The sequence below is a fragment of the Camponotus floridanus genome, unplaced genomic scaffold (genome assembly GCF_003227725.1).
Source record: "Camponotus floridanus strain SB8 unplaced genomic scaffold, Cflo_v7.5 scaffold65, whole genome shotgun sequence".
Classification (NCBI taxonomy): Eukaryota; Metazoa; Arthropoda; class Insecta; order Hymenoptera; family Formicidae; genus Camponotus; species Camponotus floridanus.
The window spans coordinates 970,334-987,979 of NW_020229825.1; the positions used below are offsets into that span (position 1 = coordinate 970,334).

At 34.7% G+C, this 17,646-nt stretch overlaps 1 protein-coding gene across 9 annotated transcripts in view; it reads right to left on the minus strand.

Moving 5' to 3' along the window:
* The window catches only part of LOC105251526 (titin), an 83,889-nt gene that overhangs the window by 10,007 nt on the left and 56,236 nt on the right, over positions 1–17,646 (minus strand). For 6 of the 9 annotated variants that reach the window (XM_025413328.1, XM_025413327.1, XM_025413330.1 and 3 more), the window contains 3 exons: positions 7,387–17,430; positions 7,093–7,118; positions 843–7,026 (listed from right to left, as the gene is read on the minus strand). In XM_025413328.1, coding sequence (XP_025269113.1) covers positions 843–7,026; positions 7,093–7,118; positions 7,387–17,430 — 16,254 coding nt within the window. The remainder of the gene's footprint in view (positions 1–842; positions 7,027–7,092; positions 7,119–7,386; positions 17,431–17,646) is intronic. The other 3 variants (XM_025413329.1, XM_025413332.1, XM_025413326.1) reach the window with 2 other exon arrangements.

The following is a 17,646-nucleotide window of genomic DNA, read 5'->3' on the forward strand; positions in this document are numbered from 1 at the left end:
TAAATCCATTGCTCATGATATTTCACGTAAAAAGTTATAAAACTAATATAGTAAAAAATTGAATAGTTTACAAGATATTTTATATTTTATGTTGACTAAATTTGATACATAAATTGTAAAATACCTCGTAAAATATTTATTTTTCGATTATTTTACCTCAATACTTTCATGCACAGAATAATGAGACGAATCAATTGGTGTAAAGAAAACACGTAATTGTTTTTAAGAAAAAATATGAATTTGCAACGATTAGCTACATATTTTTTCTTAAGAATAATATAATTAAATTATTGAATTATGAATAAATTATATATTTTCTTTACACCAATTGATTCTTTTTATTTTATATAAAAAAGTATTTAAGTAAGATAACCGGAAAATAAATATTTTCTGAGATATTTTATAATTTATGTAAAATTTTGTCAACTTAAAATATAAAATATCTTGTAAATTATTCAATTTTTGAATATCCTATTATAATTTTTTACGTGGAATATCGTGAGGAATCAGTTTATATGGATAAATTAGAGTAGTCCCATTTTAATCTTCATGGCCTTAATATCTACATCTAAAGTTAAACTAGTATCCTTATCTTTTCTCTTCTTCTAAATCCTACAACTTTTATTTAAAACTTTTTTTTGAAAATGCATCGTTTTCCAGATATTACAGTTCTAAGTTATATTGAAACATCCTGTGTACATTCATTGTCAAAAAAATTAAAATAATTACAATAGAATTTTAATCGTTACTTTAGCCGAAAGCATATTAATGCATTGTATGTTAATTTAATTTTATTTGTTAATGCATAAGTGCTTGCAGAATACACAAATATATCATCAAACCTTCTTCATACGTAGAAATACGTCTCTTGCTTTTCAATTTCAGCGCCAAAGATTCAACGTCGGTTTCCTCATATGAATATTTCCTATCACGTTTTAACTGTACTTTAACATCATTTTCTTCAATTTCTTCTACAGTATACGGAGTTTTTTGTTTCTTTTTCTTTCGCCTCAAAGGTATATTCATTTCGTCAATGTCAAGTTCTTCGACGCTATATCCTTCTTTACCTTCCTCTTCTGATTCATCAATGATTTCTTCGATAACAGGTCCAGAACCATCTTCAATTTCTTGAATAATTTTGATTGTTTCTTCTCCAGTTTCCTCGGAAAATGTAAGCGGACGTCTCTTTGGCTTTAGACGGACTTTACCGGACATAGAAATATCTTCTTCTTCATATGTATTTAATGATATTTTAAATTCTTGTTCAACATCTTCTTTTGTTTTTGTAGAGCGTGGTCTAAATGTCACATTTTCAACTTCGGTAACTTCCTTGATATCCGTTCTAGGTTTTTTCTTTGGTCGCAATTTACGTAAAGTAACATCTTCATAAATTTCTTCAATTGGTTTCGGTGCTTTCTTCGGAGGTTTACGTTTCAATGTGAATTCTTCAATTACTTCCTTAGGTTCTTCTGTCTCCTCGAACTTTTGTATAGTTAATTGCTCTACAATTATTTCTTCATCTGTTGGCACCGGTTTCTTTTTCTTTAACAATATATCCGTAGATGTATCCGTAATTTCTTTTTGTTTTTGTTTTTCCTCTACAGGCTTGGCAATAGTTACTTCTGATATTTCTTCTGTTTCGGTAATCTTTTTTCTTGGCTTTGGTTTAAAAGTAACTTCTTCAATGATGTCTTCATGTTTCTCTTCTATAACAGATTTTTTAATTGTAACTTCGTCCGCGGCTTCTTCCTTGATAGGTTTCTTTTTAGGTTTCTTTATTGCTACTTTCTCAGAAACTTCTTCTGGTACTTGTTCTTCTACCTTCGGAACAGGTTTCTTTACAGTTATTTCGGCAGCAGATTCCTCAACGATGGGCTTTTTCTTTGGCTTCTTTTTTAATGTGACTTCTTCTGTGATTTCTTCTACCTCTTCCTTTCCTTCTTCAACGATTGGTTTTTTAATCGTTACTTCATCCGCAGTTTCCTCTTTGATGGGTTCTTTTTTAGGTTTCTTTATTGCCACTTTCTCAGAGACTTCTTCTGGTACTTGTTCTTCTTCCTTTGGAACAGGTTTCTTTACAGTTATTTCGGCAGCAGATTCCTCAACGATGGGCTTTTTCTTTGGCTTCTTTTTTAATGTGACTTCTTCTGTGATTTCTTCTACCTCTTCCTTTCTTTCTTCAACGATTGGTTTTTTAATCGTCACTTCATCCGCAGTTTCCTCTTTAATAGGTTCTTTTTTAGGTTTCTTTATTTCCACTTTCTCAGAGACTTCTTCTGGTACTTGTTCTTCTTCCTTCGGAACAGGTTTCTTTACAGTTATTTCGGCAGCAGATTCCTCGACGATGGGCTTTTTCTTTGGCTTCTTTTTTAATGTGACTTCTTCTGTGATTTCTTTTACCTCTTCTTTTCTTTCTTCAACGATTGGTTTTTTAATCGTCACTTCATCCGCAGTTTCCTCTTTGATAGGTTCTTTTTTAGGTTTCTTTATTGCCACTTTCTCAGAGACTTCTTCTGGTACTTGTTCTTCTTCCTTCGGAACAGGTTTCTTTACAGTTATTTCGGCAGCAGATTCCTCGACGATGGGCTTTTTCTTTGGCTTCTTTTTTAATGTGACTTCTTCTGTGATTTCTTCTACCTCTTCTTTTCTTTCTTCAACGATTGGTTTTTTAATCGTCACTTCATCCGCAGTTTCCTCTTTAATTGGTTCTTTTTTAGATTTCTTTATTGCCACTTTCTCAGAGACTTCTTCTGGTACTTGTTCTTCTTCCTTCGGAACAGGTTTCTTTACAGTTATTTCGGCAGCAGATTCCTCAACGATGGGCTTTTTCTTTGGCTTCTTTTTAAATGTAACTTCTTCTGTAATTTCTTTTACCTCTTCCTTTCCTTCTTCAACGATTGGTTTTTTAATCGTCACTTCATCCGCAGTTTCCTCTTTAATAGGTTCTTTTTTAGGTTTCTTTATTTCCATTTTCTCAGAGACTTCTTCTGGTACTTGTTCTTCTTCTTTCGGAACAGGTTTCTTTACAGTTATTTCGGCAGCAGATTCCTCAACGATGGGCTTTTTCTTTGGCTTCTTTTTTAATGTGACTTCTTCTGTGATTTCTTTTACCTCTTCCTTTCCTTCTTCAACGATTGGTTTTTTAATCGTTACTTCATCCGCAGTTTCCTCTTTCATAGGTTCTTTTTTAGGTTTCTTTATTTCCACTTTCTCAGAGACTTCTTCTGGTACTTGTTCTTCTTCCTTCGGAACAGGTTTCTTTACAGTTATTTCGGCAGCAGATTCCTCAACGATGGGCTTTTTCTTTGGCTTCTTTTTTAATGTGACTTCTTCTGTGATTTCTTCTACCTCTTCCTTTCCTTCTTCAACGATTGGTTTTTTAATCGTCACTTCATCCGCAGTTTCCTCTTTAATAGGTTCTTTTTTAGGTTTCTTTATTGCCACTTTCTCAGAGACTTCTTCTGGTACTTGTTCTTCTTCCTTTGGAACGGATTTCTTTACAATTATTTCGGTAATAGTTTCCTCTGTAACAGGTTTTTTCTTTAGTTTCTTTTTTAATGTAATTTCTTCTGTAATTTCTTTTACCTCTTCTTTTTTTTCTTCAACAACTGGTTTTTTAATTGTTATTTCATCCGCAGTTTCCTCTTTTATAGGTTCCTTTTCAGGTTTTTTTATTGCAACTTTTTCAGAAACTTCTTCTGGTAGTTGTTCTTCCTCTTTTGAAATAGGTTTCTTTATAATAATTTGTGTAGCACTTTCTTCTTTAACTATCTTTTTCTTTGGTTTCTTTTTCAATGTAACTTCAGTATCTTCTTTAGGTATTGTTGGAATAGCATCTTTTTCTTTAGTTGGATATTCTTTTGTATCTTCTTCTTTGGGCTTATCTTTTTTCCAACCTTTTAGGGTTATCGTTTCAGGTTCATCTTCTGGTTTTTCTGAAGTTGGTATGCGGAATTTGACTTTGGGTTCTTCTTCGGGCTCTGGAGGTTTTGGTATTCCTTTTATTATTGGAATTTGTTCAATATCTTGTTCTGGTTCTTTTTTCTTAGATCTTTCATATGGTTTTGAAATAGGTTCAGGTTCTGGTTTTTTAGTTATTTCGACATCTTCTGGTATATATTTTTCAATTTCTGGTCTATCAAATTCTAATGGTTTGAATTCATCATGAGCGAATGTTTCTTTAGATTTTTCTTCTATTTTCTGCGGCACATCTTCTACAGATTTTTTCTTTTTAGGTTTCTCTTTAATTTCTATTAGTTCTTCCGGTTTCTTTTCTGGTATTTTCTTGAGCTTAATTTCTTCCGGAACAATTTTAGAATCTTCTTTTATTTCACCTTTTCCAATAATGATTTTTTGCGGTTCTTCTGGTACTTTTTCCGGTTGTTTAGGTGTTCTTTCGTAAATAGATCTATCATCTATTTTCTCTAATGGCACTTTCTTCAATTCTTCAAATTCTTTATCTAATTTTTCTAATTCAATTAATTCTTTTTCTGACATTTTCGGTTTTTTATATTTTTTCTTTAAAACTTGTAAAGCTTCTTCTGCATTTCGAGATAGAATGCCAGTTTGTACTGGATTCTTTTCTATATATGTAATTTTTGGTATTTGTATTTCTGATGGATAATCACCAACAAATGTGATTCTGCTACGTAACATAATTTTAGGAAATATTGGTTCGCTAATTTCTTTTTTCTTAACAACTGTTACTTTTTTCAATTTAATTGTACCAAATTGAACTGTTTCTTGTGGTTCACTATATTTTAATTTTGTAGGTTTCATTTCTTTTCTCTCAATTTTTTGCGGAATCAGTTTTTGCATAGATTCAGGTAATGTTTCCTTTTCTTTTTTCTTTTTTGTCGGTTCCCACTGAATTTTTTCAGGCATTGGTTCTAATACAGGCCTTTCATATTCGGGTTCTACCCAATCATCTATATCATCTTTTTTTGTAGGCTTCTTTTTCTTTTTCTTGATAACCTTTTTTTCTTTCACTTTCTCGATTATTTCAGGTTCAATAGATTTTTCCTCTGCAATTTCTTCTTTCAATTTCTTGACTTCCTTTATTTCTATGGGTTGCGTTATTTCTACTTCTAATTTGTCTTCAGGTTGTTTGTCCTTAGGAATATCTTTAATTTTAAGTTCTGGAATTATTTCTGCTACTTCTGTAATATCTACTTTATCTACTTTTGTTTCTTCCTCCTTAGGTTTCATTGGTATTATTTCTTCCACGAGTTTCTCCTCTTTCTTGTCTTCAACTATAGTAACCTTTGACTTTTTCTTCTTAATTGCTTCACCATTTGGCATAGAAACTTTAACTTCAGCAATTTCGATATTTTCGATAGGTATAATACTTGGTTTTGCTTTCTTTTCAGTGAATGTTTGTTCCGTGGCAAGTTCTTCAGGTATCATTTCTATCGTCACTTCCGAAATGTCGACACTCTCTTGTAAATCTATATTTTCTTTAGCTTCTTCCTTCTTAAGTTCTTTTAATTTTATTTCTTCCGTTGTTTCATCCGGGCGCTTTTCTTTCACTTCCTTGGCTTTTTTCTTAATAAGAGGTGCTCTTTTTATGGGTACTTCTATTACTTTTATATCTTCTTTTGTCTCTTCTATAGATATGGCTTGTTCTTCTTGCGGTCTTTTATCTTTATCAAGTTTGCTAGATGCAATTTCAGGAATAATTTCGATGGTCTCTATCTCTTCATTCGTAATTATTATCTTTTCTGCTTCTTCCTGTATTGGTTTTTCTGAAATAATTTCTTCCACAATTTCTTCTTTGATTTGTTCTTCATTTATTGGCTTAATCTTTTTAGGAGCTTTCTTTACTGTAACTTCTTTTATTTTGATTTGTGACTTTGCATCCTTAATTGGCATTGCTGTTTCTTCAATTGGTTTTAGTTTTTCGAGAAGTTCCTCAGTGGTTGAGCTTGAAATTGTTTCAGTCACTCTGAGTCCTTCTTCTGTTATAATAATTGACTGTAGTTGTTCTTCCTTTGGTTTTTCACTTGTTATATCTTTAGTAATCTCGACAGTTACTTCTTCTTGAATAGGAATCGTACTCGTTTCTTCTTTAGAAACTTTCTTCAAAACATCTTTTTCATCTTCATTTTTGCATATTACAGCTTCTTTTAGTTTAACTTTATCTTCTGTGATTTTGGAAATGGATGATTCGGTTAAGATCTGCGTCACTTCAATACTCTCTCTTGGAGAGAATGCAGTTCGAGCTTGTTCTTCCTTCGGTTTTTCTATAAGAATTTCTTCAACAATTTCTTCTGGAACATTATCATCAAAAGCTTTAGCCTTTTTCTTTTTAACGATTTTTTCTATTGGCATTTTAACTATTTCAACTATTTTGTCTTTCTCTATTATTTCAGCTTTCTCAGATGGTTTCTGCACAATTTCTTCAATAATTTGTTCACTGTCATCTTTTGTTGTCAGCTTTTTCTTCTTGACAATTTTTTTCGTAGGTGTTTCAACAGTTTCTATTATTTCTTCATTAATATCCATTTTTTCCTTTGGCATCTTAATAGCTGCTTTATGTTCTTTTACCTCTGTGATAATAGCTTCCTGTCTTTCTTCTATAATAGATTTTGCTTTTTCTTTCTTTGGCTTGTCAGTTATAATATCCTCTACAGTTTCTTCAAGAATATCTCCAGCTTGAGTCAAGTGCTTCTTCTTAATTATTTTTTTAATTGGTTTTTTATCGACATCAGTTACATCCATTTCAGTTACATCCATAGTTTTATCCTTCGACTTTACAGTCACTTTCTCAATTATGTCAACGCGTTCATCTTTTTTCTTTGGCTGTTTCTTTATTTTAGTGATTTTATGTGTTGGTGTCTCGACGGTTTTCTCTATTTCGGTAATAAATATTTCCTCTTTCTCTTCTGGTACTTCTCTGATGTCTGTTTCTGTAACTTTTACCGATTCCTCTTCTTCTAACAGAAGTAGAGCCTTTTGTGTCTCTTCTGTTTTTGTCACTATTTCTTCTACACTTTCATCCGGAATTTCATATTTTTCTTCTAGTTGCTGTAAAGATATAATAATATTATAACATATATTACAATGTATTTAAAACTTTATATTTTGACTTACCTGATACATCGGTTTTTTCAAAATATCTGTAAAATAAAAAATATATTAAATTTGACTATACTAGTTGTCCGAAAATAAACAATGTAAATACAATAACTATAATTTAACAAATATAAAGAAGATATGTTATGTGTTAATGTTATAATGTTAATGTACATCAACATAATTAATAACAGTTCTGTCTTTCTGTTCTATGTCAGTATAAGTTTTGTTCAAAAATCCTGCATAACAAATGAATAATTATATCCAACTAGATATAAGGATCAGTAATAGCAAAAAATAAGAAAAGCTTACCTTCTACCATTATTTCAGTATCTAAATGTTTAATCAAACTTTTATGTTTGAGTTTATCGTGTATTTCCGGTGTAGTGTCTGCGTGAAGATTGATTGTAGTTCCTACCGCTTCATGTTTCTTTAGAGAATCCTCTGTAAATGTTGTCTCAAGAGAAAGTCCTTTTTTATCTATATTGTCATCCATTACGTGTTCTTTCTGATCTTTATGTTTGACTATTTTTTTCTTTGGTTTCCTGTCTTCCAGAACTTCTTCGGTTAATGTAACTTGTTCCTTTAATTCCTCCTCCTGAATAGGTTTTGCAAATCCAAGCCGGGGTAGAGGCATTACTGTTTCTTCAACAATTTCCTCTAGAGGACCCTCAGTGATTGTTGTTATAGGAGACTGTCCTTTCTCTTCGACAGTAACTTCTTCCGTTACTTGCTGTTTCTTTCCTTTACGTTTGATAATTTTTTTCTTCGTAATTTTCTTCGGTTTCTTGCCTTGCACTACTTCCTCGGTTACAGTAATTTGTTCTCTTACTTCTTCCACTTCGATAGGTTTGGCAAATTCAAGCTGGGGCAAAGGCATTACAGTGTCTTCGACAATTTCTTCCAGAGGACCCTCCGTGATTGTTGTTACAGGAGACTGTCCTTTCTCTTCCACAGTAACTTCTTCCGTTACTTGCTGTTTCTTTCCTTTACGTTTGATAATTTTTTTCTTCGTAATTTTCTTTGGTTTCTTGCCTTCCACTACTTCTTCGGTTACAGTAATTTGTTCTCTTACTTCTTCCACTTCGATAGGTTTCGCAAATTCAAGTTGGGGCAAAGGCATTACAGTGTCTTCGACAATTTCTTCCAGAGGACCCTCTGTGATTGTTGTTACAGGAGACTGTCCTTTCTCTTCGACGGTAACTTCTTCCGTTACTTGCTGTTTCTTTCCTTTACGTTTGATAATTTTTTTCTTCGTAATTTTCTTTGGTTTCTTGCCTTCCACTACTTCCTCGGTTACAGTAATTTGTTCTCTTACTTCTTCCACTTCGACAGGTTTGGCAAATTCAAGCTGGGGCAAAGGCATTACAGTGTCTTCGACAATTTCTTCCAGAGGACCCTCCGTGATTGTTGTTACAGCAGACTGTCCTTTCTCTTCCACAGTAACTTCTTCCGTTACTTGCTGTTTCTTTCCTTTACGTTTGATAATTTTTTTCTTCGTAATTTTCTTTGGTTTCTTGCCTTCCACTACTTCCTCGGTTACAGTAATTTGTTCTCTTACTTCTTCCACTTCGATAGGTTTCGCAAATTCAAGTTGGGGCAAAGGCATTACAGTGTCTTCGACAATTTCTTCCAGAGGACCCTCTGTGATTGTTGTTACAGGAGACTGTCCTTTCTCTTCGACGGTAACTTCTTCCGTTACTTGCTGTTTCTTTCCTTTACGTTTGATAATTTTTTTCTTCGTAATTTTCTTTGGTTTCTTGCCTTCCACTACTTCTTCGGCTACAGTAATTTGTTCTCTTACTTCTTCCACTTCGATAGGTTTGGCAAATTCAAGCTGGAGCAAAGGCATTACAGTGTCATCGACAATTTCTTCCAGAGGACCCTCCGTGATTGTTGTTACAGGAGACTGTCCTTTCTCTTCGACAGTAACTTCTTCTGTTACTTGCTGTTTCATACCTTTACGTTTGGTAATTTTTTTCTTTGTAATTTTCTTTGGTTTCTTTCCTTCCACTACTTCCTCGGTTATAGTAACTTGTTCTCTTACTTCTTCCACTTCGATAGGTTTGGCAAATTCAAGCTGGGGTAAAGGTATTATAGTGTCTTCAACAATTTCCTCCAGAGGACCTTCCGTGATTGTTGTTACAGGAGACTGTCCTTTCTCTTCCACAGTAACTTCTTCCGTTACTTGCTGTTTCTTCCCTTTACATTTGATAATTTTTTTCTTCGTAATTTTCTTCGGTTTCTTGCCTTCCGCTACTTCCTCGGTTACAGTAATTTGTTCTCTTACTTCTTCCACTTCGATAGGTTTCGCAAATTCAAGCTGGGGCAAAGGCATTATAGTGTCTTCGACAATTTCTTCCAGAGGACCCTCTGTGATTGTTGTGACAGGAGACTGTCCTTTCTCTTCGACAGTAACTTCTTCTGTTACCTGCTGTTTCTTACCTTTACATTTGATAATTTTTTTCTTCGTAATTTTCTTTGGTTTCTTGCCTTCAACTACTTCCTCGGTTATTGTAATTTGTTCTCTTACCTCTTCCTTTTCGGTGGGCTTTGCAAATTCAAGCTGAGGTAGAGGTGTTAGAGTTTCTTCAACAATTTCTTCTAGAGGACCCTCTGTGATTGTTGTTATAGGAGACTGTCCTTTCTCTTCGATGGTAACTTCTTCCGTTACTTGCTGTTTCTTTCCTTTACGTTTGGTAATTTTTTTCTTTGTAATTTTCTTTGGTTTCTTTCCTTCCACTACTTCCTCGGTTACAGTAACTTGTTCTCTTACTTCTTCCACTTCGATAGGTTTGGCAAATTCAAGCTGGGGTAAAGGTATTATAGTGTCTTCAACAATTTCCTCTAGAGGACCCTCTGTGATTGTTGTTACAGGAGACTGTCCTTTCTCTTCGACAGTAACTTCTTCTGTTACTTGCTGTTTCTTACCTTTACGTTTGATAATTTTTTTCTTCGTAATTTTCTTTGGTTTCTTGCCTTCCACTACTTCCTCGGTTACAGTAATTTGTTCTCTTACTTCTTCCACTTCGACAGGTTTTGCAAATTCAACCTGGGGTAAAGATAATATAGTGTCTTCAACAATTTCCTCTAGAGGACCCTCTGTGATTGTTGTGACAGGAGATTTTCCTTTCTCTTCAACAGTAACTTCTTCTGTTACTTGCTGTTTCTTACCTTTACGTTTGATAATTTTTTTCTTGGTAATTTTCTTCGGTTTCTTGCCTTCCACTACTTCCTCGGATACTGTAACTTGTTCACTTACTTCTTCCACTTCGATAGGTTTAGCAAATTCAAGCTGGGGTAAAGGCATTATCGTTTCTTCAACAATTTCTTCTAGAGGACCCTCTGTGATTGTTGTTACAGGAGATTTTCCTTTCTCTTCGATAGTAACTTCTTCCGTTACTTGCTGTTTCTTTCCTTTACGTTTGGTAATTTTTTTCTTTGTAATTTTCTTTGGTTTCTTGCCTTCTGCTATTTCCTCAGTTACTGTAACTTCTTCTTTTATCTCTTCCTCTTCGGTGGGTTTTGCAAATTCAAGCTGAGGTAAAGGCATTATGGTGTCTTCAACAATTTCTTCTAGAGGACTCTCTGTGATTGTTGTTACAGGAGATTTTCCTTTCTCTTCGACAGTAACTTCTTCTGTTACTTGCTGTTTTTTACCTTTACGTTTGATAATTTTTTTCTTTGTAATTTTCTTCGGTTTCTTGCCTTCCATTACTTCCTCGGTTACTGTAACTTGTTCACTTACTTCTTCCACTTCGATAGGTTTGGCAAATTCAACCTGGGGTAAAGGCATTATCATTTCTTCAACAATTTCTTCTAGAGGACCCTCTGTGATTGTTGTTACAGGAGATTTTCCTTTCTCTTCGACAGTAACTTCTTCTGTTACTTGCTGTTTCTTACCTTTACGTTTGATAATTTTTTTCTTCGTAATTTTCTTTGGTTTCTTGCCTTCCACTACTTCCTCTGTTACAGTAACTTGTTCTCTTACTTCTTCCACTTCGACAGGTTTTGCAAATTCAACCTGGGGTAAAGATAATATAGTGTCTTCAACAATTTCCTCTAGAGGACCCTCTGTGATTGTTGTGACAGGAGATTTTCCTTTCTCTTCAACAGTAACTTCTTCTGTTACTTGCTGTTTCTTACCTTTACGTTTGATAATTTTTTTCTTGGTAATTTTCTTCGGTTTCTTGCCTTCCACTACTTCCTCTGTTACTGTAACTTGTTCTCTTACTTCTTCCACTTCGACAGGTTTTGCAAATTCAACCTGGGGTAAAGATATTATAGTGTCTTCAAAAATTTCCTCTAGAGGACCCTCTGTGATTGTTGTGACAGGAGATTTTCCTTTCTCTTCGACAGTAACTTCTTCTGTTACTTGCTGTTTCTTACCTTTACGTTTGATAATTTTTTTCTTCGTAATTTTCTTTGGTTTCTTGCCTTCCACTACTTCCTCTGTTACTGTAACTTGTTCTCTTACCTCTTCCACTTCGATAGGTTTTGCAAATTCAACTTGGGGTAAAGATATTATAGTGTCTTCAAAAATTTCCTCTAGAGGACCCTCTGTGATTGTTGTGACAGGAGATTTTCCTTTCTCTTCGACAGTAACTTCTTCTGTTACTTGCTGTTTCTTACCTTTACGTTTGATAATTTTTTTCTTCGTAATTTTCTTTGGTTTCTTGCCTTCCACTACTTCCTCTGTTACTGTAACTTGTTCTCTTACCTCTTCCACTTCGATAGGTTTTGCAAATTCAACTTGGGGTAAAGATATTATAGTGTCTTCAAAAATTTCCTCTAGAGGACCCTCTGTGATTGTTGTGACAGGAGATTTTCCTTTCTCTTCGACAGTAACTTCTTCTGTTACTTGCTGTTTCTTACCTTTACGTTTGATAATTTTTTTCTTCGTAATTTTCTTTGGTTTCTTGCCTTCCACTACTTCCTCTGTTACTGTAACTTGTTCTCTTACCTCTTCCACTTCGATAGGTTTTGCAAATTCAACCTGCGGTAAAGGTATTATAGTGTCTTCAACAATTTCCTCCAGAGGACCCTCTGTGATTGTTGTAACAGGAGACTCCCCTTTTTCTTCGACAGTAACTTCTTCCGTTACTTGTTGTTTCTTTCCTTTACGTTTGATAATTTTCTTCTTTGTAATTTTCTTTGGTTTCTTGCCTTCCACTTCTTCCTCTGTAACTGTAACTTGTTCTCTTACCTCTTCCACTTCGACAGGTTTTGCAAATTCAACCTGGGGTAAAGGTATTATAGTGTCTTCAACAATTTCTTCTAGAGGACCCTCTGTGATTGTTGTTACAGGAGATTTTCCTTTCTCTTCGACAGTAACTTCTTCTGTTACTTGCTGTTTCTTACCTTTACGTTTGATAATTTTTTTCTTCGTAATTTTCTTTGGTTTCTTGCCTTCCACTACTTCCTCTGTTACTGTAACTTGTTCTCTTACTTCTGCCACTTCGACAGGTTTTGCAAATTCAACTTGGGGTAAAGATATTATAGTGTCTTCAAAAATTTCCTCTAGAGGACCCTCTGTGATTGTTGTGACAGGAGATTTTCCTTTCTCTTCGACAGTAACTTCTTCTGTTACTTGCTGTTTCTTACCTTTACGTTTGATAATTTTTTTCTTGGTAATTTTCTTTGGTTTCTTGCCTTCCACTACTTCCTCTGTTACTGTAACTTGTTCTCTTACCTCTTCCACTTCGATAGGTTTTGCAAATTCAACCTGCGGTAAAGGTATTATAGTGTCTTCAACAATTTCCTCCAGAGGACCCTCTGTGATTGTTGTAACAGGAGACTCCCCTTTCTCTTCGACAGTAACTTCTTCCGTTACTTGTTGTTTCTTTCCTTTACGTTTGATAATTTTCTTCTTTGTAATTTTCTTTGGTTTCTTGCCTTCCACTTCTTCCTCTGTAACTGTAACTTGTTCTCTTACCTCTTCCACTTCGACAGGTTTTGCAAATTCAACCTGGGGTAAAGGTATTATAGTGTCTTCAACAATTTCTTCTAGAGGACCCTCTGTGATTGTTGTTACAGGAGATTTTCCTTTCTCTTCGACAGTAACTTCTTCTGTTACTTGCTGTTTCTTACCGTTACGTTTGATAATTTTTTTCTTCGTAATTTTCTTTGGTTTCTTGCCTTCCACTACTTCCTCTGTTACTGTAACTTGTTCTCTTACTTCTTCCACTTCGACAGGTTTTGCAAATTCAACCTGGGGTAAAGATATTATAGTGTCTTCAAAAATTTCCTCTAGAGGACCCTCTGTGATTGTTGTGACAGGAGATTTTCCTTTCTCTTCGACAGTAACTTCTTCTGTTACTTGCTGTTTCTTACCTTTACGTTTGATAATTTTTTTCTTCGTAATTTTCTTTGGTTTCTTGCCTTCCACTACTTCCTCTGTTACTGTAACTTGTTCTCTTACTTCTGCCACTTCGACAGGTTTTGCAAATTCAACTTGGGGTAAAGATATTATAGTGTCTTCAAAAATTTCCTCTAGAGGACCCTCTGTGATTGTTGTGACAGGAGATTTTCCTTTCTCTTCGACAGTAACTTCTTCTGTTACTTGCTGTTTCTTACCTTTACGTTTGATAATTTTTTTCTTCGTAATTTTCTTTGGTTTCTTGCCTTCCACTACTTCCTCTGTTACTGTAACTTGTTCTCTTACTTCTTCCACTTCGACAGGTTTTGCAAATTCAACCTGGGGTAAAGATATTATAGTGTCTTCAAAAATTTCCTCTAGAGGACCCTCTGTGATTGTTGTGACAGGAGATTTTCCTTTCTCTTCGACAGTAACTTCTTCTGTTATTTGCTGTTTCTTACCTTTACGTTTGATAATTTTTTTCTTCGTAATTTTCTTTGGTTTCTTGCCTTCCACTACTTCCTCTGTTACTGTAACTTGTTCTCTTACTTCTTCCACTTCGACAGGTTTTGCAAATTCAACCTGGGGTAAAGATATTATAGTGTCTTCAAAAATTTCCTCTAGAGGACCCTCTGTGATTGTTGTGACAGGAGATTTTCCTTTCTCTTCGACAGTAACTTCTTCTGTTACTTGCTGTTTCTTACCTTTACGTTTGATAATTTTTTTCTTCGTAATTTTCTTTGGTTTCTTGCCTTCCACTACTTCCTCTGTTACTGTAACTTGTTCTCTTACTTCTTCCACTTCGACAGGTTTTGCAAATTCAACCTGGGGTAAAGATATTATAGTGTCTTCAACAATTTCCTCTAGAGGACCCTCTGTGATTGTTGTGACAGGAGATTTTCCTTTCTCTTCAACAGTAACTTCTTCTGTTACTTGCTGTTTCTTACCTTTACGTTTGATAATTTTTTTCTTGGTAATTTTCTTCGGTTTCTTGCCTTCCACTACTTCCTCGGATACTGTAACTTGTTCACTTACTTCTTCCACTTCGATAGGTTTAGCAAATTCAAGCTGGGGTAAAGGCATTATCGTTTCTTCAACAATTTCTTCTAGAGGACCCTCTGTGATTGTTGTTACAGGAGATTTTCCTTTCTCTTCGACAGTAACTTCTTCTGTTACTTGCTGTTTCTTACCTTTACGTTTGATAATTTTTTTCTTCGTAATTTTCTTTGGTTTCTTGCCTTCCACTACTTCCTCTGTTACAGTAACTTGTTCTCTTACTTCTTCCACTTCGACAGGTTTTGCAAATTCAACCTGGGGTAAAGATAATATAGTGTCTTCAACAATTTCCTCTAGAGGACCCTCTGTGATTGTTGTGACAGGAGATTTTCCTTTCTCTTCAACAGTAACTTCTTCTGTTACTTGCTGTTTCTTACCTTTACGTTTGATAATTTTTTTCTTGGTAATTTTCTTCGGTTTCTTGCCTTCCACTACTTCCTCGGATACTGTAACTTGTTCACTTACTTCTTCCACTTCGATAGGTTTAGCAAATTCAAGCTGGGGTAAAGGCATTATCGTTTCTTCAACAATTTCTTCTAGAGGACCCTCTGTGATTGTTGTTACAGGAGATTTTCCTTTCTCTTCGACAATAACTTCTTCTGTTACTTGCTGTTTCTTACCTTTACGTTTGATAATTTTTTTCTTCGTAATTTTCTTTGGTTTCTTGCCTTCCACTACTTCCTCTGTTACTGTAACTTGTTCTCTTACTTCTTCCACTTCGACAGGTTTTGCAAATTCAACCTGGGGTAAAGATATAGTGTCTTCAACAATTTCCTCTAGAGGACCCTCTGTGATTGTTCTAACAGGAGACTCCCCTTTCTCTTCGACAGTAACTTCTTCCGTTATTTGCTGTTTCTTTCCTTTACGTTTGATAATTTTCTTCTTCGTAATTTTCTTTGGTTTCTTGCCTTCCACTACTTCCTCTGTTACTGTAACTTGTTCTCTTACTTCTTCCACTTCGACAGGTTTTGCAAATTTAACCTGGGGTAAAGATATTATAATGTCTTCAACAATTTCCTCTAGAGGACCCTCTGTGATTGTTGTGACAGGAGATTTTCCTTTCTCTTCAACAGTAACTTCTTCTGTTACTTGCTGTTTCTTACCTTTACGTTTGATAATTTTCTTCTTGGTAATTTTCTTCGGTTTCTTGCCTTCCACTACTTCCTCGGATACTGTAACTTGTTCACTTACTTCTTCCACTTCGATAGGTTTAGCAAATTCAAGCTGGGGTAAAGGCATTATCGTTTCTTCAACAATTTCTTCTAGAGGACCCTCTGTGATTGTTGTTACAGGAGATTTTCCTTTCTCTTCGACAATAACTTCTTCTGTTACTTGCTGTTTCTTACCTTTACGTTTGATAATTTTTTTCTTCGTAATTTTCTTTGGTTTCTTGCCTTCCACTACTTCCTCTGTTACTGTAACTTGTTCTCTTACTTCTTCCATTTCGACAGGTTTTGCAAATTCAACCTGGGGTAAAGATATTATAGTGTCTTCAACAATTTCCTCTAGAGGACCCTCTGTGATTGTTCTAACAGGAGACTCCCCTTTCTCTTCGACAGTAACTTCTTCCGTTATTTGCTGTTTCTTTCCTTTACGTTTGATAATTTTCTTCTTCGTAATTTTCTTTGGTTTCTTGCCTTCCACTTCTTCCTCAGTTACTGTAACTTGTTCTCTTACCTCTTCCACTTCGACAGGTTTTGCAAATTCAACCTGGGGTAAAGGTATTATAGTGTCTTCAACAATTTCTTCTAGAGGACCCTCTGTGATTGTTGTAACAGGAGACTCCCCTTTCTCTTCGACAGTAACTTCTTCCGTTACTTGTTGTTTCTTTCCTTTACGTTTGATAATTTTCTTCTTTGTAATTTTCTTTGGTTTCTTGCCTTCCACTTCTTCCTCAGTTACTGTAACTTGTTCTCTTACCTCTTCCACTTCGATAGATTTTGCAAATTCAACCTGGGGTAAAGGTATTATAGTGTCTTCAACAATTTCCTCCAGAGGACCCTCTGTGATTGTTGTAACAGGAGACTCCCCTTTCTCTTCGACAGTAACTTCTTCCGTTACTTGCTGTTTCTTACCTTTACGTTTGATAATTTTTTTCTTTGTAATTTTCTTTGGTTTCTTGCCTTCTACTATTTCCTCAGTTACTGTAACTTCTTCTCTTATCTCTTCCTCTTTGGTAGGTTTTGCAAATTCAAGCTGAAGTGTAGGAATTACAATTTCTTCTAGAGGACCTTCTGTGATCGTTGTTACAGGGGACTGTCTGTATTCTTCTGCAGTTATTTCTTCCGTTACTTGCTTTCCTTTAATAATTTTCTTCTTTGTGATTTTCTTTGGCTTCTTGCCTTCTGTTACTTCTTCGGTTATTTCTTCGGTAACTTGTTCTTTCAACTCTTTTTCCTCAGTTGGTTTTTTATATTCTGGTTGTGGTAGATGTAACACAATTTTTTCAATATTTTCCTGTAAGGGTTCCTTCGTAATTGTTGTCACAGGAATCTGTTTCATGTCTTTGTCTTGGTCTTTTATTAGTGTTTCATGCTTCTTTTCTGACTGTTCTGATTTTAATTCTTTAGTTTGTGGTATTTCTTCCCATTCTTCAATTTTTGTTGGACTTACTTCTTCTATTCCATACATTTCTGTTACTTCTTCAATTTGCATGAACTGCTTTTTTGGTATCGATGGTATTTTTGATTTTATGTTTTCAAGTTCTTCTTCTATTACAACAACTTTTTCTTCGGATTCGGTACTTGGTTTCTTTTTTCGAATTGTCGTTTTCTTTGTTTTCACTGCTGCAGTTTCATTGTCTTTACTGCCACGTCTAAATTTAGTGGTATATTCCTCAGTGATTTCAGTGTCAGAATCAATCGATGGTTGTGTTGTTTCGTGTTTTGTAATGTGTGGTGTAATAGTGATATGATGTTGTTGGGCTGTTGCTGCAGTGATTTCTGAAATGTATACAGAATAATTGTAACATGATTAAGCTGTTATGTATTTAGTGAATCCGTTTGCGTTATTTGCATCATGATGAATGGCTTCTACTCGGCATATTAGTAATTTGAATTCAAACATTTTTTAAACTATTTAATATTATTCATCACTCGAATGTCGAGGATTGTTTATCTTGTCTCAAGCGTGGTAGAATTGAACATGAGATGGAAAAA